The 26,527-nt window shown below is 37.4% G+C and overlaps 3 protein-coding genes across 3 annotated transcripts; all 3 read right to left on the bottom strand.

Annotated features, from left to right (window-relative positions):
* Positions 1-152: 152 nt before the first annotated feature.
* On the bottom strand, positions 153-15,871 carry LOC117469879 (protein FAM111A-like). The gene is made up of 9 exons (XM_034114345.1): positions 15,834-15,871; positions 14,345-14,365; positions 12,857-12,877; positions 11,369-11,389; positions 7,381-7,455; positions 3,664-3,733; positions 3,033-3,083; positions 2,594-2,644; positions 153-2,502 (listed from the first exon to the last, which is right to left on the bottom strand). The coding sequence occupies exons 6-9, from the start codon at positions 3,685-3,687 to the stop codon at positions 727-729; spliced, it is 1,902 nt and encodes a 633-aa protein (XP_033970236.1). The 5' UTR covers positions 3,688-3,733; positions 7,381-7,455; positions 11,369-11,389; positions 12,857-12,877; positions 14,345-14,365; positions 15,834-15,871; the 3' UTR covers positions 153-726.
* Positions 15,872-18,875: 3,004 nt separating this feature from the next.
* On the bottom strand, positions 18,876-20,916 carry LOC117469880 (protein FAM111A-like). The gene is made up of 2 exons (XM_034114346.1): positions 20,857-20,916; positions 18,876-20,177 (listed from the first exon to the last, which is right to left on the bottom strand). Exons 1-2 carry the CDS (start codon positions 20,878-20,880, stop codon positions 19,095-19,097), a joined length of 1,107 nt encoding a protein of 368 aa, XP_033970237.1. The 5' UTR covers positions 20,881-20,916; the 3' UTR covers positions 18,876-19,094.
* Positions 20,917-22,815: 1,899 nt separating this feature from the next.
* LOC117469887 (protein FAM111A-like) lies at positions 22,816-25,238 on the bottom strand. The gene is made up of 3 exons (XM_034114351.1): positions 25,215-25,238; positions 24,657-24,707; positions 22,816-24,570 (listed from the first exon to the last, which is right to left on the bottom strand). Exons 1-3 carry the CDS (start codon positions 25,236-25,238, stop codon positions 22,816-22,818), a joined length of 1,830 nt encoding a protein of 609 aa, XP_033970242.1.
* Positions 25,239-26,527: the final 1,289 nt, after the last annotated feature.

The following is a 26,527-nucleotide window of genomic DNA, read 5'->3' as shown; positions in this document are numbered from 1 at the left end:
CAGCTTTATCAACCTCCACTTGCCAAAGAAACTGTTTTTCGGCTCTATTTTTGGTCTTTTGGTTCTTTTACCCACCGGAAGCGGGAAAAGGGGCGGGGCTACATAAATCGAATAACATAACCCTACATTTAAAAAATCCGAGACAAGAAACAGATTTTGAAGAGATCAACTTTTAATAAAACACAGAATAAATTGGTAGGGAAAGCCAGGACAGAATAAACACATTTACCACGGGAGAAATATATGACATTGAAATAAAAACAAATATCAGCTCACACTTTAGGAGCTTCCATTACATGTTACAAGAGAAAATATATGAACAATATGGCATTCAGTTCACTGCCTCAAAAAAATACATAAAATATACATTCATATAATCCACAAACCGTGAGTATGCAGTACAATCAACATCAGAATTTGGTTTATTGCCAATAAGGTTAATTAAGTGTAGAATGGTGCATACATGAACACAGTAAAGTAAGGACGTTGTAAAGAAAAGAACAAATATAGATAATGAAATACTAAAAAACTATGATAAAATAAAAGAGTAATGCTTACAAGAAATGTGGATATAGAAAAAAGTACAATTGGCTGTTACAGACTAACAGAGAAGTCAATATAAAACAGGATGCACATACTAGAAAACAGATCTTAAGTATAATGATGCATGGGAATAGAAGCTGTCCAGCCTTGTGTGTTTAGCCCCAGATTATCTAATCTTTCTAATCAGTCACCAGAGTCATCAGAGTCATCAGAGTCATCAGAGTCAGGGTTGAGTATCTTTTTTAGGTCTGAGTTTCCCTTTGCTACTTTCTTAACTCTCTTCAACAGCTCCTCATTCCCAGGCTCCCTCAGTTTACTCACAAAGTGTTCAAAGATAGTTAGCAGAGGTTGGGCATACTCTATCACACTCTTAGTGTCCTTTGGAAAATCGTAAACGAATCCTGAGGTGTGCAAACCAAAAACCCTGCACTGAGCATCAAACACTGGGGATCCAGAGGAGCCGTGATACATGAAGGTGTTGTAGGTTGTTACGTTCTCTTTGTTTCCACCTACCAATATGCTTTCAATGCCTTGCTTTTTGATAAGGTTACAGATTGAGTAGAGAGTGAATAAAGTGTCTTTGTATGGCTCTAAATGATCATCAACAGCCGTCTCCCTGTTTTCTATCTCAATGATAGATGTTGGATCCAGTTGTTTCACTTCTCCATCTGGGTGACCAATAAGACAGGCTCCACCACTCTCAGGCATTGGACCAAACCTCTCCAGGAGCCCTGGTGGCATCTTTTCTTCTGTGACTTTATTTGTGTCTGGGTTGTATTTCTGGCTGACAGGCTCAAGCTCAAGTATGGCATAATCAAGGTCATCATGACAGTAGCAGATGTTACGGTGAGCCAGCTTAAAGTAGTGGTGATTTATGTGCTCTTCTTCAAAGTTAAAGAGAACATACACCTCTATATCATCCTTCAGCTTTTTGTGTCCTTCTTCAACACAATCGTCAAACAGGTGTGCGTTAGTCAAGATGTAGTTGTCAAACAACACAAACCCTGTTCCTGTACAATAACCTTCAACAACCACTTTACAAACTGACTCGCCCTGTTTTATCAGCTCTCTGACTCTGTGAACGTCGCTGAACGACTGTTGGATCTTTCCAAAGTCTTCCTTTCTCAGGTCCAGTTCCTCCTGATAAGAGTCACCTGGGAATCTCCTCATCATCAGTTCAGTCAGACCTGCACACTGCTCCCGCAGTAAATCATAAATCTCTTCAACGTCTACACTGCTGCCACTCTGACCACTCTTTCCCTCGGATCTGTTCTCTGCTCTGACATGATCCACTACATCTTTGACACTGAATTTATTGTTTTCCATTGTTTTTTGGATAACTTCTATTCTCTGCTTTAGTTCTGCTCCGTCTGCTTTTTTGTTACGCTCAAGACACAACTTGAATTCTTTTCCATGCAGGTTGTCAACAGGTTGGGTACATTCAGTTATTATCTTTGGGTCTGTGTTGTTAGACAGAGTGAAGTTGCCAAGATCATCAATGAAGCGTCCATCTCTTTCCAGAGCCTCCTCCACTGTCATCTTCCTACCCTTCTCCGCATACACACACAGGTACTTGAAGCATTTGAAAGCATTGCTTCTGATAAACGGCTTTGTTATGGTGTTTATTCCTCCTACTTTTTCAATATAGAAGACAGAATACATTTTCTTTGACTGTATTGGTTCCTCATTTTGGCCTTGGGTCTCTTCAATCTTTTCTTTCTTATGCGATAAGATCAGTAATTCATCTTCCATGATACAAGTACAAGGGAAATGTGTTGCAATAGCATATTTCCTATCATTTTTACTCAGCTGAATCACAAGGTTTTCATCTGAAAACTTTGTATTATATTTGTTACATGTTTTTATCGCCCGCAGCACTGTTCCGGCTTGATCACAGTCTATAGTGTATTCATTGGGGTCAGAAGGGAATTTCACTCTGAAGCCATGTGAATGTCCGGCCTGCAGGAAAACCAGAGGAAGACAATTAAAGTAGCATCAACTTGTTGATAAAATAAAAATGCAGAATGTTCATCAATCACAGTTTACTCACAGGGGGATCAGCATCCTTCTCCTTCTTTATTCCGCTTGCACATGGATCAGTCTGCAACATGAGAACAAAAAGGTATAGATGTATTGTTGTTACAATAAAGGACTTCACTCATCAAATCACATTTACTTTTACTTTTGGTTTGTTACTGGACTTCTGTGCTAGTCATGGATTGGCCATAACAAACACCATGTTCGAACATAAGGATGCTCGTACGTGTCCATGGTGCCAGAGCACCCGAGGAGAAGGCCCTAATCGATTTGTTATCGTAACATCGGACCTGAGGCCGTATGTTTGGACACTCGGTGAAGCTGTCACTGATCAGCATCTACAGACCCAGCAGTCTGCAGTGAACTGGTGGTCTCCTGAGAGAACTGGTCACTTAAAAATTAAAAAATTAAAATGCAGAATTTCTGTGTGTTTAGTGTATCAGTTTACTCACAGTGGGAACAGCATCGTTCTCCTTCTTCATGCTCTTTGGTTTTCTACCAGTCTGCAAAATGAGGAAAAAGATTCAGATGTATTGTTGTTACAGTAATGGACGTCACTCATCAAATCCATGTGTGAACAGATTTGACCTTAAAGGAGTTTTATTATTACTTATTTGTGACAAGTAACCCTGCACAAGTTTTTGTGTAAGTTAACAAATATTTTCATTTAGTTTTTCTGTTGTTAAAATGCAGCCAGAATGTACTTCAATCATCAATCAGTTCCCCGTGTTTTGATTCTTTGTTTACTATAGAGGCATGTGAGAAAAACATATTTAAGAGTTCACGGTAACATGTGGTGAGAAATATTGTATACAAATGGTCTTTTTGCCATTTCATAAAAAAGACAGTTGGACCCCAAATAGTTTTTGAAGCTAGCACCCTAGAAGAAGGTCCTGAATCGATTTGTTATCGTAACATCGGACCTGAGGCCGTATGTTTGGACACTCGGGTGAAGCTGTCACTGATCAGCATCTACAGACCCAGCAGTCTGCAGTGAACTGGTGGTCTCCTGAGAGAACTGGTCACTCTTTTCAGCTAACGAGGAACTAACTCTCCTGAGGCGCAGGATGCCTTAACTCTCACCTCAGATCCTGCAGCATCCGCCATGTTGGTCACCTTCTGCAGACCGTGCTCTGGATGAGGAGCAGTTCTGCTAAATAAACAAATGAATACATTAATGAAGGATCTATAAATATATTATTAAATATTGCATTTCATAATTTTGTTTCTATGTCTCCTAAAACTGAATTGGTTATAATGCAATAGATTGTGTACTCACTTCAGGACAAATTTACTACTTGCACTATTTTTATTGTTTTATTGTTTTATGTCTTGCACAGAGAGGGCAAAAGTGCACACATCCTTTACTCAAGTAGAAGTACAGATACTCGTGTTTCAAAATACTTGTGGCTTTAAAATGTACTCAAGTAAAAAGTACCCATAACTAGCAGCTGTTTTAAAGAGTACCTGACCTCCCTTTATATTAATAGAACAATAATGTCATTGTTAGCTAATGAATGTTTCCATGCTGAACAACGGCAACATGACAACGTTTTCATTGGTCCCTCTTCTTTAGAGAAGACCAGGAAATGATGGATACACGGATCGTGTTCAAATCAATAGGCACGCAATGACTCTAAATAATAATGATCACGCCACCAAACACACATTCAAACTAAAGGAACCAGCCTGTTTGGAAAATGTGAGAAGTAGAAAGTACAGGTATTTGTGTTCAACATGTAAGAAGTAGAAAGTACAAGTATTTGTGTTCAACATGTAAGAAGTAGAAAGTACAGGTATTTGTGTTCAACATGTAAGAAGTAGAAAGTACAGGTATTTTGTTCAAAATGTGAGAAGTAGAAAGTACAGGTATTTGGGTTCAAAATGTAAGAAGTAGAAAGTACAGGTATTTGTGTTCAACATGTAAGAAGTAGAAAGTACAGGTATTTGAGTTCAACATGTAAGAAGTAGAAAGTACAGGTATTTGTGTTCAACATGTAAGAAGTAGAAAGTACAGGTATTTGTGTTCAACATGTAAGAAGTAGAAAGTACAGGTATTTGTGTTCAAAATGTAAGAAGTAGAAAGTACAGGTATTTGGGTTCAACATGTAAGAAGTAGAAAGTACAGGTATTTGGGTTCAAAATGTAAGAAGTAGAAAGTACAGGTATTTTGTTCAAAATGTGAGAAGTAGAAAGTACAGGTATTTGGGTTCAAAATGTAAGAAGTAGAAAGTACAGGTATTTTGTTCAAAATGTAAGAAGTAGAAAGTACAGGTATTTGTGTTCAACATGTAAGAAGTAGAAAGTACAGGTATTTGTGTTCAACATGTAAGAAGTAGAAAGTACAGGTATTTGTGTTCAAAATGTAAGAAGTAGAAAGTACAGGTATTTGTGTTCAAAATGTAAGAAGTAGAAAGTACAGGTATTTGGGTTCAACATGTAATAAGTAGAAAGTACAGGTATTTGTGTTCAACATGTAAGAAGTAGAAAGTACAGGTATTTGAGTTCAACATGTAAGAAGTAGAAAGTACAGGTATTTGTGTTCAACATGTAAGAAGTAGAAAGTACAGGTATTTGTGTTCAACATGTAAGAAGTAGAAAGTACAGGTATTTGTGTTCAAAATGTAAGAAGTAGAAAGTACAGGTATTTGGGTTCAACATGTAAGAAGTAGAAAGTACAGGTATTTGGGTTCAAAATGTAAGAAGTAGAAAGTACAGGTATTTTGTTAAAAATGTGAGAAGTAGAAAGTACAGGTATTTGGGTTCAAAATGTAAGAAGTAGAAAGTACAGGTATTTTGTTCAAAATGTAAGAAGTAGAAAGTACAGGTATTTTGTTCAAAATGTGAGAAGTAGAAAGTACAGGTATTTGTGTTCAACATGTAAGAAGTAGAAAGTACAGGTATTTGGGTTCAAAATGTAAGAAGTAGAAAGTACAGGTATTTGAGTTCAACATGTAAGAAGTAGAAAGTACAGGTATTTGGGTTCAACATGTAAGAAGTAGAAAGTACAGGTATTTGTGTTCAACATGTAAGAAGTAGAAAGTACAGGTATTTGAGTTCAACATGTAAGAAGTAGAAAGTACAGGTATTTGAGTTCAACATGTAAGAAGTAGAAAGTACAGGTAATTGTGTTCAACATGTAAGAAGTAGAAAGTACAGGTATTTGTGTTCAACATGTAAGAAGTAGAAAGTACAGGTATTTGTGTTCAAAATGTAAGAAGTAGAAAGTACAGGTATTTGGGTTCAACATGTAATAAGTAGAAAGTACAGGTATTTGTGTTCAACATGTAAGAAGTAGAAAGTACAGGTATTTGTGTTCAACATGTAAGAAGTAGAAAGTACAGGTATTTGTGTTCAAAATGTAAGAAGTAGAAAGTACAGGTATTTGGGTTCAACATGTAAGAAGTAGAAAGTACAGGTATTTTGTTCAAAATGTAAGAAGTAGAAAGTACAGGTATTTTGTTCAAAATGTGAGAAGTAGAAAGTACAGGTATTTGTGTTCAACATGTAAGAAGTAGAAAGTACAGGTATTTGGGTTCAAAATGTAAGAAGTAGAAAGTACAGGTATTTGAGTTCAACATGTAAGAAGTAGAAAGTACAGGTATTTGTGTTCAACATGTAAGAAGTAGAAAGTACAGGTATTTGTGTTCAACATGTAAGAAGTAGAAAGTACAGGTATTTGTGTTCAAAATGTAAGAAGTAGAAAGTACAGGTATTTGGGTTCAACATGTAAGAAGTAGAAAGTACAGGTATTTGTGTTCAACATGTAAGAAGTAGAAAGTACAGGTATTTGTGTTCAAAATGTAAGAAGTAGAAAGTACAGGTATTTGGGTTCAACATGTAAGAAGCAGAAAGTACAGGTATTTTGTTCAAAATGTAAGAAGTAGAAAGTACAGGTATTTTGTTCAAAATGTGAGAAGTAGAAAGTACAGGTATTTGTGTTCAACATGTAAGAAGTAGAAAGTACAGGTATTTGGGTTCAAAATGTAAGAAGTAGAAAGTACAGGTATTTGAGTTCAACATGTAAGAAGTAGAAAGTACAGGTATTTGTGTTCAACATGTAAGAAGTAGAAAGTACAGGTATTTGTGTTCAACATGTAAGAAGTAGAAAGTACAGGTATTTGTGTTCAAAATGTAAGAAGTAGAAAGTACAGGTATTTGGGTTCAACATGTAAGAAGTAGAAAGTACAGGTATTTGGGTTCAAAATGTAAGAAGTAGAAAGTACAGGTATTTTGTTCAAAATGTGAGAAGTAGAAAGTACAGGTATTTGGGTTCAACATGTAAGAAGTAGAAAGTACAGGTATTTGTGTTCAAAATGTAAGAAGTAGAAAGTACAGGTATTTGGGTTCAACATGTAAGAAGTAGAAAGTACAGGTATTTGTGTTCAAAATGTAAGAAGTAGAAAGTACAGGTATTTGTGTTCAAAATGTGAGAAGTAGAAAGTACAGGTATTTGGGTTCAACATGTAAGAAGTAGAAAGTACAGGTATTTGTGTTCAAAATGTAAGAAGTAGAAAGTACAGGTATTTGGGTTCAACATGTAAGAAGCAAAAGTAAAAAGTCGTCAGAAAAAAAAGTAGTGGAGTAAAGTACTGATACCAGAAACATGTACTTAAGTACAGTAACAAAGTATTTGTACTCCGTTACTTCCCACCTCTGGTCTTGTATATATTTATGTTGTATTGTTGGAGGAGCCTGGGACTAAAGAAGTTAACTGTATCTAAGCCTTTGAATCTTTGAAATAGAAATGAGCGTTCCCCAGAAGAACTGGAAGGTTCCAGAACGATTGCAGAAACTTACCAAGCCGGTTCAGCGGCTCCTCTCTCTGTGTCGGGCGTTGCCAGGTAGAGCACAAAGGGACGAATAGTTGACCGCCTACAACACGGAAATAAAAAAAAAAAAATGTTTTAGTTCTCGACAACAACAAAATAAAAGTATGTCAGCAGGTCACATGTAAAGAAAGAAGGACATGCTTAAACCGCTGCCTAGTAAGTCATGTCCTCTATCTGCCCCTTTCATCCCTTTACATCTCTAAAGTCCGTGGCTCAGTTAATACAGACTTTGACTCGGAGCCGTAACATTGAATTGTTCGATGAAGATTTGTTATGTTTTTCTTGTTTATTGGTTTTCGTAATTAAGTTTTGGGGTTGGAGTGTTTATTATTTTTATGATTTATGTTTATTACAATGATTAAATGTGTCCATAAAGGACACATTTCAAATACTTGTAAATATTATGTAGCATTGTAAATAAAGTGTAAAAACGTCAAAATTTACAATAAAAGATCAAAAATAAAAAAAGATTGTGAACCGTAGGGTTGCTGGTTCAAGTCCCCGAACAGACCTAAATATGGAGTGTGGACTGGTACTTGGAGAGGTCCCAGTTCACCTCCTGGGCCCTGCCGTGGTGCCCTTGAACAGTTTCTTTGGCAAGTGGAGGTTGTTAAAGCTGGTGACGATATGCAAAGTAAGCAATTATGCTTTAACCCAGGGGTGTCCAAACTACGGCTCGGGGACCAAATGTGGCCCGTTGTCCATTTCTAATCGGCCCTCAGCAAGTTCTTAAAGTATAATGGTATATGGCGCCACCTGAAACTCGTGCTTCTCTTATATTGTACTTCTTAAATATATATGTGAGCCTATATTACACAGTAGTTTGCATGTGTTAATAAGCCCACTATTAAAATACATTCAGCCAATTAGAGCTGAGAACATGTTCTAACAGACCTTTGTTTTATTTCCATAACAAGCTATGAATAGACCCTTCATATTTCCCCTTATTATAATCAATCTGAGGCTTCTGATTTAAGGGATGAGCTGACTGAAACCCTGAAAGCATAATTTACCAACATTTGATTGATTTTGCTGAATTATAATTTAACCTATGAGGCAGTATACCTCTCCTTTACATTACATTTCATTTAGCTGACGCTTTTATCCAAAGCGATTTACAATTAACAATTGCAGGGACATTCTCCCTGGAGTAACTAAGGACTAAGTGCCTTACTCAAGGGCACACTAGTGGTGGTGTTCCAGGTGGGATTTGAACTCACAACCTCCCGATCTTCAGCCCAACTCACTATCCATTAGACCACCACTATCCCTAGTGAGAGGCCCAGCCCTTTGTATGCTTTTCTGTATGTGGCCCTCAGTGAAAAAGGTTTGGACCCCCCTGCTTTATCCTGAAGTACATGATACGGCAATGTTGAAGCGTCCTATAGTAGACAAACAGGCACATTTCACTGTGTGTCTATGTTACAGAGGGTTTCATCCCTCAGATTCTATCTATCTAAAGGCCCTCTCTGGCCTAAAAAATAAAAAAAATACTTTTCTTTTTTTTTTGGTTCATTTGTGGAGGATTTATTTTGCTAAAATAATATTTCCTGATTGGACCGGCTGCTGACTTCTGATTAGCCCATCCGTTATCTTGAAAGATGCAGCATGTTAGACCCTCTCTTATCTCTCCTGCTCCTACCTAATAAACACGGTGATGATCTGAATTCATCCGGTGTTTGAATAAGACTTCTGTACTATTGTAAATACACAGTTTGTTAATAATCTAAGTTTTAACCTATAAACTTTAGTAGGAGTGTGAAGCCCTTTTTGCTGTTTTTTATAGTAGGAGTTCAGATAAGAAGTTTTTATTTGTTTGTTGGTTTTTTGGGTTAGTTAGTATTTCTTCCACCAATAACAGGTTACATTCGACCACTGTGTGTGTCGTTACATGCCAACCCAGTCTCACGGAAATGTGTGAGACTGGGTTGGCATGTAAGGACACACACAGCACGATTTTCAAAGTAATGCATTTCAATTCGAGGAATTGTTCGTGTCTCCTACACACATTTTTTCCGTTCTATTTTTCGTGTCTCGGGAAGCCGGAAGCTGTATTATATTATATATATATAATAATATATCATGTTTTTTTTGTTTTTGTTTTCTTTAACCATAACAGGTACTTTACATAACATTGAGTCAAACTTATCCTTGTTTTTTATGTTAAATTGTTATTGTTGGTCAATTGTCGATTTTATTTATTAAGGTTTGAGATATTTGCCAGGAGAAGGGAAACAGTCGGGAAGCCGGAAGCTGTATTATTTTCTAATGTTTTTATTTTATTTTATTTTTTAAATTCCTCCAATTGAAATGCATTACTTTGAAAATCGTGCTGTCTGACACGAAAAAAACGTGCATTTCGTGTCCCTGAACACGATTCAATAGATTCATTAAATGATGTGACCGTTCATAAAGCGAATAATAATAACAGTAATACAAATAACTCAGAGAGAAAGGAGATGTCTTACCCTGACTTCGGTCGACTTGCTCTGAGGAAAAGACGCCAACAGTACGGAGCTCAATAAATAGGAAGAGGCACACAGTGGGCGTGTAAAGCTGGCCCAATTCCAAATACACACCCTACCCACTCCCACTCCGCCACGGAGGTTAAAGTTAAACATATAATAATGTTAAAATGTGCTAAATATATACACTGCAAAAACAAAAAACAACAAATAGGAGAAAAAGTATCTCACGACTTGTTTTATTTTTTGGAAGTAGCTCTCATCCTAAAAAAGGTTGGAGACTCCTGGTGTAGAGAATCTATAAAAACCCTGAAAGTCATGAACATGCTCTCAATCCCATAATATTCACTCTTTTCACATCATTTTAGATGATTAAAATAGAAAGAAGAATACATGAATAAAAATACATTTAAATAAAAAGACATTGGTAAAATTGTTAGGCTTTTTTACTTTGGCAAAATGTAATTATTTTGTTGTTTTTGGTTCATTTGTGGATGATTTATTTTGCTAAAATAATAATGACTATTTCCAGATTCTGTGTAGTGGAGTTCTTATGAGCCTGCTGCTGATTCCTGATTGGACCGGCTGCTGACTTCTGATTAGCCCATCCGTTATCTTGAAAGATGCAGCATGTTAGACCCTCTCTTATCTCTCCTGCTCCTACCTAATAAACACGGTGATGATCTGAATTCATCCGGTGTTTGAATAAGACTTCTGTACTATTGTAAATACACAGTTTGTTAATAATCTAAGTTTTAACCTATAAACTTTAGTAGGAGTGTGAAGCCCTTTTTGCTGTTTTTTATAGTAGGAGTTCAGATAAGAAGTTTTTATTTGTTTGTTGGTTTTTTGGGTTAGTTAGTATTTCTTCCACCAATAACAGGTTACATTCGACCACTGTGTGTGTCCTTACATGCCAACCCAGTCTCACACATTTCCGTGAGACTGGGTTGGCATGTAACGACACACACAGTACGATTTTCAAAGTAATGCATTTCAATTCGAGGAATTGTTCGTGTCTCCTACACACATTTTTTCCGTTCTATTTTTCGTGTCTCGGGAAGCCGGAAGCTGTATTATATTATATATATATAATAATATATCATGTTTTTTTTGTTTTTGTTTTCTTTAACCATAACAGGTACTTTACATAACATTGAGTCAAACTTATCCTTGTTTTTTATGTTAAATTGTTATTGTTGGTCAATTGTCGATTTTATTTATTAAGGTTTGAGATATTTGCCAGGAGAAGGGAAACAGTCGGGAAGCCGGAAGCTGTATTATTTTCTAATGTTTTTATTTTATTTTATTTTTTAAATTCCTCCAATTGAAATGCATTACTTTGAAAATCGTGCTGTCTGACACGAAAAAAAACGTGCATTTCGTGTCCCTGAACACGATTCAATAGATTCATTAAATGATGTGACCGTTCATAAAGCGAATAATAATAACAGTAATACAAATAACTCAGAGAGAAAGGAGATGTCTTACCCTGACTTCGGTCGACTTGCTCTGAGGAAAAGACGCCAACAGTACGGAGCTCAATAAATAGGAAGAGGCACACAGTGGGCGTGTAAAGCTGGCCCAATTCCAAATACACACCCTACCCACTCCCACTCCGCCACGGAGGTTAAAGTTAAACATATAATAATGTTAAAATGTGCTAAATATATACACTGCAAAAACAAAAAACAACAAATAGGAGAAAAAGTATCTCACGACTTGTTTTATTTTTTGGAAGTAGCTCTCATCCTAAAAAAGGTTGGAGACTCCTGGTGTAGAGAATCTATAAAAAACCCTGAAAGTCATGAACATGCTCTCAATCCCATAATATTCACTCTTTTCACATCATTTTAGATGATTAAAATAGAAAGAAGAATACATGAATAAAAATACATTTAAATAAAAAGACATTGGTAAAATTGTTAGGCTTTTTTACTTTGGCAAAATGTAATTATTTTGTTGTTTTTGGTTCATTTGTGGATGATTTATTTTGCTAAAATAATAATGACTATTTCCAGATTCTGTGTAGTGGAGTTCTTATGAGCCTGCTGCTGATTCCTGATTGGACCGGCTGCTGACTTCTGATTAGCCCATCCGTTATCTTGAAAGATGCAGCATGTTAGACCCTCTCTTATCTCTCCTGCTCCTACCTAATAAACACGGTGATGATCTGAATTCATCCGGTGTTTGAATAAGACTTCTGTACTATTGTAAATACACAGTTTGTTAATAATCTAAGTTTTAACCTATAAACTTTAGTAGGAGTGTGAAGCCCTTTTTGCTGTTTTTTATAGTAGGAGTTCAGATAAGAAGTTTTTATTTGTTTGTTGGTTTTTTGGGTTAGTTAGTATTTCTTCCACCAATAACAGGTTACATTCGACCACTGTGTGTGTCGTTACATGCCAACCCAGTCTCACGGAAATGTGTGAGACTGGGTTGGCATGTAAGGACACACACAGCACGATTTTCAAAGTAATGCATTTCAATTCGAGGAATTGTTCGTGTCTCCTACACACATTTTTTCCGTTCTATTTTTCGTGTCTCGGGAAGCCGGAAGCTGTATTATATTATATATATATAATAATATATCATGTTTTTTTTGTTTTTGTTTTCTTTAACCATAACAGGTACTTTACATAACATTGAGTCAAACTTATCCTTGTTTTTTATGTTAAATTGTTATTGTTGGTCAATTGTCGATTTTATTTATTAAGGTTTGAGATATTTGCCAGGAGAAGGGAAACAGTCGGGAAGCCGGAAGCTGTATTATTTTCTAATGTTTTTATTTTATTTTATTTTTTAAATTCCTCCAATTGAAATGCATTACTTTGAAAATCGTGCTGTCTGACACGAAAAAAACGTGCATTTCGTGTCCCTGAACACGATTCAATAGATTCATTAAATGATGTGACCGTTCATAAAGCGAATAATAATAACAGTAATACAAATAACTCAGAGAGAAAGGAGATGTCTTACCCTGACTTCGGTCGACTTGCTCTGAGGAAAAGACGCCAACAGTACGGAGCTCAATAAATAGGAAGAGGCACACAGTGGGCGTGTAAAGCTGGCCCAATTCCAAATACACACCCTACCCACTCCCACTCCGCCACGGAGGTTAAAGTTAAACATATAATAATGTTAAAATGTGCTAAATATATACACTGCAAAAACAAAAAACAACAAATAGGAGAAAAAGTATCTCACGACTTGTTTTATTTTTTGGAAGTAGCTCTCATCCTAAAAAAGGTTGGAGACTCCTGGTGTAGAGAATCTATAAAAAACCCTGAAAGTCATGAACATGCTCTCAATCCCATAATATTCACTCTTTTCACATCATTTTAGATGATTAAAATAGAAAGAAGAATACATGAATAAAAATACATTTAAATAAAAAGACATTGGTAAAATTGTTAGGCTTTTTTACTTTGGCAAAATGTAATTATTTTGTTGTTTTTGGTTCATTTGTGGATGATTTATTTTGCTAAAATAATAATGACTATTTCCAGATTCTGTGTAGTGGAGTTCTTATGAGCCTGCTGCTGATTCCTGATTGGACCGGCTGCTGACTTCTGATTAGCCCATCCGTTATCTTGAAAGATGCAGCATGTTAGACCCTCTCTTATCTCTCCTGCTCCTACCTAATAAACACGGTGATGATCTGAATTCATCCGGTGTTTGAATAAGACTTCTGTACTATTGTAAATACACAGTTTGTTAATAATCTAAGTTTTAACCTATAAACTTTAGTAGGAGTGTGAAGCCCTTTTTGCTGTTTTTTATAGTAGGAGTTCAGATAAGAAGTTTTTATTTGTTTGTTGGTTTTTTGGGTTAGTTAGTATTTCTTCCACCAATAACAGGTTACATTCGACCACTGTGTGTGTCGTTACATGCCAACCCAGTCTCACGGAAATGTGTGAGACTGGGTTGGCATGTAAGGACACACACAGCACGATTTTCAAAGTAATGCATTTCAATTCGAGGAATTGTTCGTGTCTCCTACACACATTTTTTCCGTTCTATTTTTCGTGTCTCGGGAAGCCGGAAGCTGTATTATATTATATATATATAATAATATATCATGTTTTTTTTGTTTTTGTTTTCTTTAACCATAACAGGTACTTTACATAACATTGAGTCAAACTTATCCTTGTTTTTTATGTTAAATTGTTATTGTTGGTCAATTGTCGATTTTATTTATTAAGGTTTGAGATATTTGCCAGGAGAAGGGAAACAGTCGGGAAGCCGGAAGCTGTATTATTTTCTAATGTTTTTATTTTATTTTATTTTTTAAATTCCTCCAATTGAAATGCATTACTTTGAAAATCGTGCTGTCTGACACGAAAAAAACGTGCATTTCGTGTCCCTGAACACGATTCAATAGATTCATTAAATGATGTGACCGTTCATAAAGCGAATAATAATAACAGTAATACAAATAACTCAGAGAGAAAGGAGATGTCTTACCCTGACTTCGGTCGACTTGCTCTGAGGAAAAGACGCCAACAGTACGGAGCTCAATAAATAGGAAGAGGCACACAGTGGGCGTGTAAAGCTGGCCCAATTCCAAATACACACCCTACCCACTCCCACTCCGCCACGGAGGTTAAAGTTAAACATATAATAATGTTAAAATGTGCTAAATATATACACTGCAAAAACAAAAAACAACAAATAGGAGAAAAAGTATCTCACGACTTGTTTTATTTTTTGGAAGTAGCTCTCATCCTAAAAAAGGTTGGAGACTCCTGGTGTAGAGAATCTATAAAAAAACCCTGAAAGTCATGAACATGCTCTCAATCCCATAATATTCACTCTTTTCACATCATTTTAGATGATTAAAATAGAAAGAAGAATACATGAATAAAAATACATTTAAATAAAAAGACATTGGTAAAATTGTTAGGCTTTTTTACTTTGGCAAAATGTAATTATTTTGTTGTTTTTGGTTCATTTGTGGATGATTTATTTTGCTAAAATAATAATGACTATTTCCAGATTCTGTGTAGTGGAGTTCTTATGAGCCTGCTGCTGATTCCTGATTGGACCGGCTGCTGACTTCTGATTAGCCCATCCGTTATCTTGAAAGATGCAGCATGTTAGACCCTCTCTTATCTCTCCTGCTCCTACCTAATAAACACGGTGATGATCTGAATTCATCCGGTGTTTGAATAAGACTTCTGTACTATTGTAAATACACAGTTTGTTAATAATCTAAGTTTTAACCTATAAACTTTAGTAGGAGTGTGAAGCCCTTTTTGCTGTTTTTTATAGTAGGAGTTCAGATAAGAAGTTTTTATTTGTTTGTTGGTTTTTTGGGTTAGTTAGTATTTCTTCCACCAATAACAGGTTACATTCGACCACTGTGTGTGTCGTTACATGCCAACCCAGTCTCACGGAAATGTGTGAGACTGGGTTGGCATGTAAGGACACACACAGCACGATTTTCAAAGTAATGCATTTCAATTCGAGGAATTGTTCGTGTCTCCTACACACATTTTTTCCGTTCTATTTTTCGTGTCTCGGGAAGCCGGAAGCTGTATTATATTATATATATATAATAATATATCATGTTTTTTTTGTTTTTGTTTTCTTTAACCATAACAGGTACTTTACATAACATTGAGTCAAACTTATCCTTGTTTTTTATGTTAAATTGTTATTGTTGGTCAATTGTCGATTTTATTTATTAAGGTTTGAGATATTTGCCAGGAGAAGGGAAACAGTCGGGAAGCCGGAAGCTGTATTATTTTCTAATGTTTTTATTTTATTTTATTTTTTAAATTCCTCCAATTGAAATGCATTACTTTGAAAATCGTGCTGTCTGACACGAAAAAAACGTGCATTTCGTGTCCCTGAACACGATTCAATAGATTCATTAAATGATGTGACCGTTCATAAAGCGAATAATAATAACAGTAATACAAATAACTCAGAGAGAAAGGAGATGTCTTACCCTGACTTCGGTCGACTTGCTCTGAGGAAAAGACGCCAACAGTACGGAGCTCAATAAATAGGAAGAGGCACACAGTGGGCGTGTAAAGCTGGCCCAATTCCAAATACACACCCTACCCACTCCCACTCCGCCACGGAGGTTAAAGTTAAACATATAATAATGTTAAAATGTGCTAAATATATACACTGCAAAACAAAAAACAACAAATAGGAGAAAAAGTATCTCACGACTTGTTTTATTTTTTGGAAGTAGCTCTCATCCTAAAAAAGGTTGGAGACTCCTGGTGTAGAGAATCTATAAAAAACCCTGAAAGTCATGAACATGCTCTCAATCCCATAATATTCACTCTTTTCACATCATTTTAGATGATTAAAATAGAAAGAAGAATACATGAATAAAAATACATTTAAATAAAAAGACATTGGTAAAATTGTTAGGCTTTTTTACTTTGGCAAAATGTAATTATTTTTTGTTTTTGGTTCATTTGTGGCTGATTTATTTTGCTAAAATAATAATTACTATTTCCAGATTCTATACCCAGGAATAAGTGCTCAAAACATGGTTAAAAGTGTGTTAAATAGTCGGGGAACATGTTTCAAATGACAGCACACTGCTGCTTGTTGGCAGGCTGACTCAGTTCACTTGTCTCACACACACCCAGGGGGGAAAAGAGAACACATTGACCCCGGAATAAGTGTCTGAATCATGGGCACATTAGTGCTTAAAGTCGGGGGAACTGTTTTAATTCAGGACCAGGGTGAAGAGATGACACATTGACCCAGGAATAAGTGCTCAAAACGTGGGTAAAAGTGTGTTAAAAAGTCGGGGAACTGTTTTAATTCAGGACCAGGGTGAAGAGATGACACATTGACCCAGGAATGAGTGCTCAAAACGTGGGTAAAAGTGTGTTAAAAAGTTGGGGGAACTGTTTAAAATGACAGCAGACTGCTGCTTGTTGGCAGGCTGACTCAGTTCACCTGTCTCACACACACCCAGGGGGGAAAAGATAACACTTGTACCCAGGAATAAGTGTTTGAAAGGCGGGGAAAAGTTGTTTGAAATAGTATAATACCTCCAGGGCGCATAACTGCACTTTACAAGCCAGAAATAATGTTTAAATGGTCGGAGAAAGTATTTTTAAATGTCTGGAAGAGAGTTTTAGCCAGTCATTTTGCACGATATCATTTAACATTGACGCTCTCCTGAAAATGCACAGAATATGTGCATTTTCAGGAGAGCGTCAATGTTAAACAATATCGTGCAAAATGACTGGCTAAAACCCAGGAATAAGTGTTTGAAAGGCGGGGAAAAGTTGTTTAAAATAGTCTGATACCTCCAGGGCGCATCACCAAAAATGTACAAGCCAGGGAAGGTGCCTGAATCCCGGATACTTTAGGTCTGTCACTTAGGGTGACCGCACCACTCCGACGCTCCCGAGAGCGGACGTCCATTATTTGTAAGGCACCTAATACGGAGAAGAGTAAAGAGGAGAGAGTCTGTGTGAATTACTTTCAATTGTGGGTTAGGGTAGATAGCTCCCATTGTTCTGTGACCTGTCAATCATCACACCGGGGGTCATATTTCATTATGTGTTCATTTTTATCTGAAGTTGTACCCATGGGTGTATAAAGAATAGTTCTACCGCAAAGTTATTCTCTGTGGGGACTTCCGGCAACAATCTTGATTCTGATTGGCCAGAAGACTCGAAACATTTTTTTCGAAGAGATCAACTTTTAATAAAACACAAACAGAATACATTGGTAGGAAAAGCCAGGACAGAATAAACACATTTACCACGGGAGAAATATATGACATTGAAATAAAAACAAATATCAGCTCACACTGTTGTGGAGATCCAGCATAACACAACAGGAAAGAATGAAACAGAGAGGAATCAATAAAACACAAACACAGATATAGCTGATAAGTAATTATTATTTAGTTGTTGCATCAAACAAACAATAATTGGAAGTACATCACCTGCTGCCACAGCAGCCAATCGCGGAAATGCCCCCCAGAACAGAAGAAACACAGAGCTAGATATACTTTTCTAAATGACACACGAACATGTTCCCCAAACATGTTTAACACACACACATTGTATCATGCAGCCAACCACACAAATGTCACATGTTTTTCTCTCTGAAAGCTATACCTGTATATGTTTAAATGTCATCATCTCATGACATCTTTAGGATTAGTTAACTAACAAAGGTTAACTGTTTTTATAACCCGAGGCCTTCTCTGAACTTCCTTTCCCTCTGTGTGAGCTCACTTAAAATGAATACATCTATTGATAATTCAGAACGACCATTGTCTCTCTAACTGTGTGTGACCCAACTCAGTAACACACATCATATGGCTTAGCATGTGATCTCTAATAAATATCATACATACGCTGTATTAAACATTCTGCCATAACAACACTTTAGGAGCTTCCAGTACATGTTACAAGAGAAAATATATGAACAATATGGCATTCAGTTCACTGCCTCAAAAAAAAACATTAAAAAAAAACATTAAAAAATACATTCATATATTCCACAAACGGTGAGTATGCACTACAATCAACATCAGAATTTAGTTTATTGCCAATTAGGTTAATTTGGTGTACAATGGTGCATACATGAACACAGTGAAGTAATGACGTTGTAAAAATAAAGAACAAATATAGTTCAGTCAGACAACTCACATGTTTCTTTGACATGTTTATTAGAAGCAGCATATAGTTGAGTTTGGCAACTAGGCTCAGGCCTCATCACTCCACAGATATACATAGCACCATGAGTGATGATTAAATAACTAACCCCCCGAGCCTACAGGTGGAAGCTGGGGTGGAAGCTGGGGTGGTGGTGGGGCAGGCAAGCAGCAGCGACGTAGAAGTAGCTGCAGCAGTAGCAGCAGCAAGCAAAGCATAGAGAGAGATCTGGCAGGTTCAATAGAGCGGCATATTAAGGACACTCTGTTTGGTTGGTTGTAGAGTGGCAAGGGGCGTTATGTATGAATGCAGCATAAGTGCTCGAGTTGACTGCCTGAACTAGCTCGCAGGCTTCGCCCCACATAATGAAAAAAAAAAATAACTATGATAAAAAAAAGTGATGCTTACAAGACATATGGAGACAGAAAAAAGTACTATTGGCTGTCACAGACTAACAGAGAAGTCAATATAAAACAGGATGTCCATACTAGAAAACAGATCTTAAGTATAATGATGCATGGGAATATAAGCTGTCCAGCCTTGTGTGTTTAGCCCCTGATTATCTAATCTTTCCGATCAATCTCCATTGAGTCATCACAGTCAGCGTTGAGTATCTTTTTTAGCACTACGTTTTCCTTTGCTACTTCCTTAACTCTCTTCAACCGCTCCTCATTCCCAGGCTTCCTCAGTTTACTCACAAAGTGTTCAAAGATAGTTAGCAGAGGTTGGGCACACTCTATCACACTCTCAGGCTTTGGGAAATCGTAAACGTATCCTGAGGTGTGCAAACCAAAAACTTTGCACTCAGCATCAAACACTGGGGATCCAGACGAGCCGTGACACATGAAGGTGTTGTAGGTTGTTACTTTCTCTGCTCTGTTTCCACCTACCAATATATTTTCAATGCCTTGCTTTGTGATTTCATTGATTATGTGGAGAATGAAAGCAGTGCCTTTGTATGGCTCTAATTGATCCTCAACAGCCTTCACCCTGTTTTCTATCTCAATGATAGATGTTGGATCCAGTTGTTTCACTTCTCCATTTGGGTGACCAATGATACTGGCTTCACCACTCTCAGGCATTGGACCAAACCTCTCCAGGAGCCCTGCTGGCACCTTCTCTTCTGTGACTTCCTCTGTGTCTTGGTTGTATTTGAGGCCGACAGGCATAAGCTCAAGTATGGCATAATCAAGGTCATCATGACAGTAGAGGATGTTACGGTGAGCCAGCTGAAAGTAGTGGTAATTTTTGTGCTGTTCTTCAAAGTTAAAGAGAACCTCCACCTTTATATCATGCTTCAGCTTTGGCTTTCCGTCTTCAACACATTGTTTAAACAGGTGTGCGTTAGTCAAGATGAAGTTGTCAAACAACACAAACCCTGTTCCTGTCTTAAATGGAGTCACAATTGCACAAACTGACTCGCCCAGTTTTATCAGCTCTCTGACTCTGTGAACGTCGCTGAACGACTTTCGGATCTTTCCAAAGTCTTTCTTCCTCAGGTTCAGTGCCTTCTGATAAGAATCACCTGGGAATCTCCTCGTCATCAGTTTCTTCAGATCTGCACACTGCTTCTGCAGTAAATCATAAATCTCTTCAACGTCGTCACTGCTGCCACTCTGACCACTGAAGCTATGTGAATGTCCGGCCTGCTGGAAAACCAGAGTATGAAAATGAAAGTAACATCTACTTGTTGATAAAATAAAAATGCAGAATGTTTGTATGTGCAGTGTATCACAGTTTACAAAATGAGAAAGAATATATAAATGTATTGTTGTTACAGTAATGGACTTCCCTCATCAAATCCATGTGTGAACAGATTTGACCTTAAAGGAGTTTTATTATTACTTATTTGTGACAATTAACCCTGCACAAGTTTTTGTGTAAGTTATCAAATATTTTCATTTAGTTTTTCTGTTGTTAAAATGCAGCCAGAATGTACTTCAATCATCAATCATTTTCCCGTGTGTTGATTCTTTGTTTACCATAGAGGCATGTGAAAAAAAAAAAAAACATATTTAAGAGTTCACGGTAACATGTGGTGAGAAATATTGTATACAAATGGTCTTTTTGTCATTTCATAAAAAAGACAGTTGGATCCCAAATAGTTTTTGAAGCTAGCACCCTAGGAGAAGGTCCTAAATCGATTTGTTATCATAACATCGGACCTGAGGCCGTATGTTTGGACACTCGGGTGAAGCTGTCACTGATCAGCATCTACAGACCCAGCAGTCTGCAGTGAACTGGTGGTCTCCTGAGAGCTCTGGTCACTCTTTTCAGCTAACGAGGAACTAACTCTCCTGAGGCGCAGGATGCCTTAACTCTCACCTCAGATCCTGCAGCATCCTCCATGTTGGTCACCTTCTGCAGACCGTGCTCTGGATGAGGAGCAGTTCTGCTGAATAAACAAATGAATACATTAATGAAGGATCTATAAATTAATACATGAATAAGAAGAAAAAAAAACAAGGTTTAATAAATAAGGTGAAATGAATGAGGTTAAATATACAACATGAAATATAAAGATGAAATAAATATCAATAACTATATAACTCAAGTTATATGAAAGTGATGCTCTTATAAGCATTATATTATTAAATATTTCATTTAATAATTTAGTTTCTATGTCTCCTAAAACTGAATTGGTTATAATGCAATAGATTGTGTACTCACTGCAGGACAAATGTACTTCTTGCTCTATTTGTATTGTTTTATTGTTTTATTGTTTGTATATATTTATGTTGTATTGTTGGAGGAGCCTGGGACTAAAGAAGTTACCTGTATCTAAGCCTTTGAATCTTTGAAATAGAAATGAGCGTTTCCCAGAAGAACTGGAAGGTTAAATAAAAGTACCTCTATGTTGGATTTTTGACAGCAGGTCACATGTAAAGAAAGAAGGACATGCTTAAACCGCTGCCTAGTAAGTCATGTCCTCTATCTGCCCCTTTCATCCCTTTACATCTCTAAAGTCCGTGGCTCAGTTAATAGGGACTTGGACCGTAGGGTTGCTGGTTCAAGTCCCCGAAAAGACCTACATATGGAGTTTGGACTGGTACTTGGAGAGTTCACCTCCTGCCCTTGAACAGGTTATTTGCCAAGTGGAGGTTGTTAAAGCTGGTGACGCTATGCAAAGTAAGGAATTATGATTTAACCTGAAGTACTAACACGTAATACGGCAATGTTGAAGCTTCCTAGCAGACAAACAGGCACATTTCACTTTGTGTGCTTTGTTAATGAGGGTTTCATCCCTTCGATTCTATCTATCTAAAGACCCTCTCTGGCCTAAATAACAAAGAAAGATTGTAAGCATCTTACCTTGACTTTAGTAACCTTTTTCAGGTGAGAAAACATAAAGTGATGGTACCCTAAATCATAATGTTCTCTTTGCAGCAAGTCCCGGGTTGTTATTTCAGCACATATGGAAAGAAAATGTTATCGCCTGTTAAGACTAAAGGGTGAAAATGGTGGGAACAATTCACCGTCTCCTGCTCTAGGACTTCAGCATTGCCGTATTATGTGTTAGTACTTCAGGTTAAAGCATAATTGCTTACTTTGCATAGCGTCACCAGCTTTATCAACCTCCACTTGCCAAAGAAACAGTTTTTTCGGCTCTATTTTTGGTCTTTAGGTTCTTTTACTCGCCGGAAGCGGGAAAAGGGGCGGGGCTAAATACGTTGAATAACATAACCCTAAATTTAAAAAATCAGAGACAAGAAACAGATTTTGAAGAGATCAACTTTTAATAAAACACAGAATATATTGGTAGGAAAAGCCAGGACAGAATAAACACATTTACCACGGGAGAAATATATGACATTGAAATAAAAACAAATATCAGCTCACACTTTAGGAGCTTCCAATACATGTTACAAGAGAAAATATATGAACAATATGACATTCAGTTCACTGCCTCAAAGAAATACATAAAAAAATACATTAATATATTCCACAAACCGTGAGTATGCAGTACAATCAACATCAGAATTTGGTTTATTGCCAATTAAGTTAATTTAGTGTACAATGGTGCATACATGAACACAGCAAAGTAAGGACGTTGTAAAACAAAGAACAACAATAGATAATGAAAAAAAAAACTATGATAAAATAAAAGAGTAATGCTTACAAGAACTGTGGATATAGAAATAAGTACAATTGGCTGTCACAGTCTAACAGAGAAGTCAATATAAAACAGGATGCACATACTAGAAAACAGATCTTAAATATGATGATGCATGGGAATAGAAGCTGTCCAGCCTTGTGTGTTTAGCCCCTGATTATCTAATCTTTCTAATCAGTCACCATTGAGTCATCAGAGTCGGGTTTGAGTATGTTTTCTAGGTATGAGTTTCCCTCTGCTACTTCCTTAACTCTCTTCAACAGCTCCTCATTCCCAGGCTTCCTCAGTTTACTCACAAAGTGTGCAAAGATAGTTAGCAGAGGTTGGGCACACTCTATCACACTCTCAGGCTTTGGATGACCGTAAACGAATCCTGAGGTGTACAAACCAAAAACCCTGCACTCAGCATCAAACACTGGGGATCCAGCCGAGCCGTGATACATGAAGGAGGTGTTGTAGGTTGTTTCTTTCTCTGCTCTGTTTCCACCTACCAATATGCTTTCAATGCCTTGCTTTTTGATTTTATTGATTATGTGGAGAATGAAAGCTTTGTCTTTGTATGGCTCCTCAACAGCCTTCTCCCTGTTTTCTCTCTCAATGACAGATGTTGGATCCAGTTGTTTCACTCCATCTGGGTGACCAATGAGACAGGCTCCACCACTCTTAGGCATTGGACCAAACCTCTCCAGGAGCCCTGGTGGCACCTTCTCTTTTGTGACTTTAGTTGTTTCTGGGTTGTCCTTCTGGCTGACTGACTTAAGCTGAAGTATGGCATAATCAAGGTCATCATGACAGTAGAGGATGTTACGGTGAGCCAGCTGAAAGTAGTGGTGATATTTGAGCTTTTCTTCAAAGTTAAAGATAACCTCCACCTTTATATCATCCTTCAGCTTTTTGATTCCTTTTTCAACACATTGTTTCAACAGGTGTGCGTTAGTCAAGATGAAGTTGTCAAACAACACAAAACCTGTTCCTGTACAATAACCTTCAACAATAACTTTGCAAACTGACTCTCCCAGTTTCATCAGCTCTCTGACTCTGTGAACGTCGCTGAACGACTGTTGGATCTTTCTAAAGTCTCTCCTCCTCAGGTTCAGTGCCGTCTGATAAGAATCACCTGGGAATCTCCTCCTCATCAGTTTCTTCAGATCTGCACACTGCTTCTGCAGTAAACCATAAATCTCTGTAACGTTGACACTGCTGCCACTCTGACCACTCTTTCCCTCTGATCTGTTCTCTGCTCTGACACGATCCACTAAATCTTTGACACTAAATGTATTGTTTTCCATTGTTTTTTGGATAACGTCTATTCTCTGCTTTAATTCTTCTCTGACTGCTTTTTCGTTACGCATCCTTTCAAGGCACAACTTGAATTTTTTTCCATGCAAGTTGTCAACAGGTTGGGTACATCCAGTGCTTTTCATTGGATCCTTGTTGTCGGACAGAGTGAAGTTTCCAAGATCATCAATGAAGCGTCCATCTCTTTTCAGAGCGTCCTCCACTGTCATACCCTTCTCCCCATACACACACAGATACTTGAACGTACTGAAAGCCTTGCTTCTGATAAACGGCTTTGTTCTGGTGTTTTCTCCTCCCTCTGTATCAATAGAGAAGACAGAATACATGTCCTTTGACTGTATTGGTTCCTCATTTTGGCCTTGGGTCTCTTCAATCTTTTCTTTTTCATGCGATAAGATCAGACACACATCTTCCCAGATACAAGTACAAGGGAAATGCGTTGCAATAGCATATTTCCTATCCTTTTTACTCAGCTGAATCACAAGGTTTTCATCTGAAAACCGCTCCTCATGTTTGTCACATGTTTGTATCGCCTGCAGCACTGTTCCAGGTTGAACACAGTCTATAACGTATTCCTTGGGGTCAGAAGAACTGAATTTCACTCTGAAGCGATGTGAATGTCCGGCCTGCAGGAAAACCAGAGGAAGAAAATGAAAGTCTACTTGTTGATGAAATAAAAATGCAGAATTTTCCTCAATCACAGTTTACTCACAGTGGGATCAGCATCCTTCTCCTTCTTTATTCTGATTGTTCCTGTACCAGTCTGCAACATGAGAAAAAAAGATTCAGATGTATTGTTGTTTTATTATTACTTATTTATGACAATTAACCCTGCACAAGTTTTTGGGTATCAAATATTTTCATTGAGTTTTTCTGTTGTTAAAATGCAGCCCAAATGTACTTCAATCATCAATCATTTTCCCGTGTTTTGTTTACCATAGAGGCATGTGAGAAAACATATTTAAGAGTTCACGGTAACATGTGGTGAGAAATATTGTATACAAATGGTCTTTTTGCCATTTCATAAAAAAGACAGTTGGACCCCCAAATAGTTTTTGAAGCTAGCACCCTAGGAGAAGGTCCTAAATCGATTTGTTATCGTAACATCGGACCTGAGGCTGTATGTATGGACACTCGGTGAAGCTGTCACTGATCAGCATCTACAGACCCAGCAGTCTGCAGTGAACTGGTGGTCTCCTGAGAGCTCTGGTCACTCTTTTCAGCTAACGAGGAACTAACTCTCTGAGGCACAGGATGCCTTAACTCTCACCTCAGATCCTGCAGCATCCTCCATGTTGGTCACCTTCTGCAGACCGTGCTCTGGATGAGGAGCAGTTCTGCTAAATAAACAAATGAATACATTAATGAAGGATCTATAAATTAATTAATTAACCTGTTAAGCTCGAGAGACCCCGGTACCGGGGCCCTCCCGCAACATCTTGCAGGAAACAGTGTCTGAGGGCATCTTAATATTTAATAAACTATGAATGTTTTATATCCATGTAACGGGAAGAAACTCATCTAACTGATAATTTTTATTTATTTTTCAAAAAAAAAAACACAATGCTAACGCTGAGCCTCTGAATTAGCAAAGAGCGAAAAATGCTAACAGATTACTGCACCGAAACTCACTCATAAAACTTTATTATTTATCCTTTCTGCACATCCAACACATCGATCTGATCGTGAGATGACACATAATCGATGGGTACATATCACTCTATGATAAGAACTTGCGACTTTATAAACAAAAACAGACATCAAAACATATGGCGCTACGTAGCTAAAAAACGCTAACATGGCTTACCTGTGTCGTAGTCTGGTCAAAAGTGGTCTTCAATGGTTAATCTAATGTGTCTGTGTCCCTTTGAAATTATTTCTGATAATCCATGAGCAATAAACCTGCTTTTCCGTTTCCAGATGTCAGAGCGAGAGATAGGTTCACTCTGATGCAAAACTGCATGCGCGAAGCCCCCACTTTTTGTTTTACCATGTGTGTGGGGAAATTCCCCTTCGATTCTATTGGCTCTAACGGTCAGAAAGAGATGTCAATCACCAAATCGACCAATGGGTTCCAGAGTAACGGTAAAGCCCCCATTTCCACCCAAATGACCCCAGAAGTGGTTTATCTTTGCTAAACCTCTCTAAAAAGGTCAAATGTCACTTGTTTTGCATCAATCTTGATACAGGGTACTTATTATATGTTGTATTTTGGATTCCTAAAGCTTTTAGTCTACTAACCCATCATCCAAGGGTAGTTTTCACTATAAGTACAAAATAATTTTTGGACGGATACTATAATTTACAGTTTTTTACTACTTTACACAACAGTCGACCGCCTACAACACGGAAATACATTTAAATAAGTTTTAGTTCTCGACAACAACGAAATAAAAATACCTCTATGTTGGATTTTTGACAGCAGGTCACATGTAAAGAAAGAAGGACACGCTTAAACCGCTGCCGAGTAAGTCATGTCCTCTATCTGCCCCTTTCATTCCTATGCATCTCTAAAGTCCGTGGCTCAGTTAATAGGGACTTGGACCGTAGGGTTGCTGGTTCAAGTCCCCGAAAAGACCTAAA

This window comes from Trematomus bernacchii, unplaced genomic scaffold (genome assembly GCF_902827165.1).
Source record: "Trematomus bernacchii unplaced genomic scaffold, fTreBer1.1, whole genome shotgun sequence".
NCBI classification, from domain to species: Eukaryota; Metazoa; Chordata; class Actinopteri; order Perciformes; family Nototheniidae; genus Trematomus; species Trematomus bernacchii.
This window is presented reverse-complemented; position numbering and strand designations above follow the sequence as displayed.

Coding starts and splice junctions, on each gene's coding strand:
- LOC117469879 (XM_034114345.1), bottom strand. CDS start 3,687: ATGGCGGATGCTGCAGGATCTGAG. Junction 3,084..3,663: donor CGGATGCTGCAGGATCTGAG/GTGAGAGTTAAG, acceptor CTCATTTTGCAG/ACTGGTAGAAAACCAAAGAG. Junction 2,645..3,032: donor AGAACGATGCTGTTCCCACT/GTGAGTAAACTG, acceptor CTCATGTTGCAG/ACTGATCCATGTGCAAGCGG.
- LOC117469880 (XM_034114346.1), bottom strand. CDS start 20,880: ATGGAGGATGCTGCAGGATCTGAG. Junction 20,178..20,856: donor AGGATGCTGCAGGATCTGAG/GTGAGAGTTAAG, acceptor GTTTTCCAGCAG/GCCGGACATTCACATAGCTT.
- LOC117469887 (XM_034114351.1), bottom strand. CDS start 25,238: ATGGAGGATGCTGCAGGATCTGAG. Junction 24,708..25,214: donor AGGATGCTGCAGGATCTGAG/GTGAGAGTTAAG, acceptor CTCATGTTGCAG/ACTGGTACAGGAACAATCAG. Junction 24,571..24,656: donor AGAAGGATGCTGATCCCACT/GTGAGTAAACTG, acceptor GTTTTCCTGCAG/GCCGGACATTCACATCGCTT.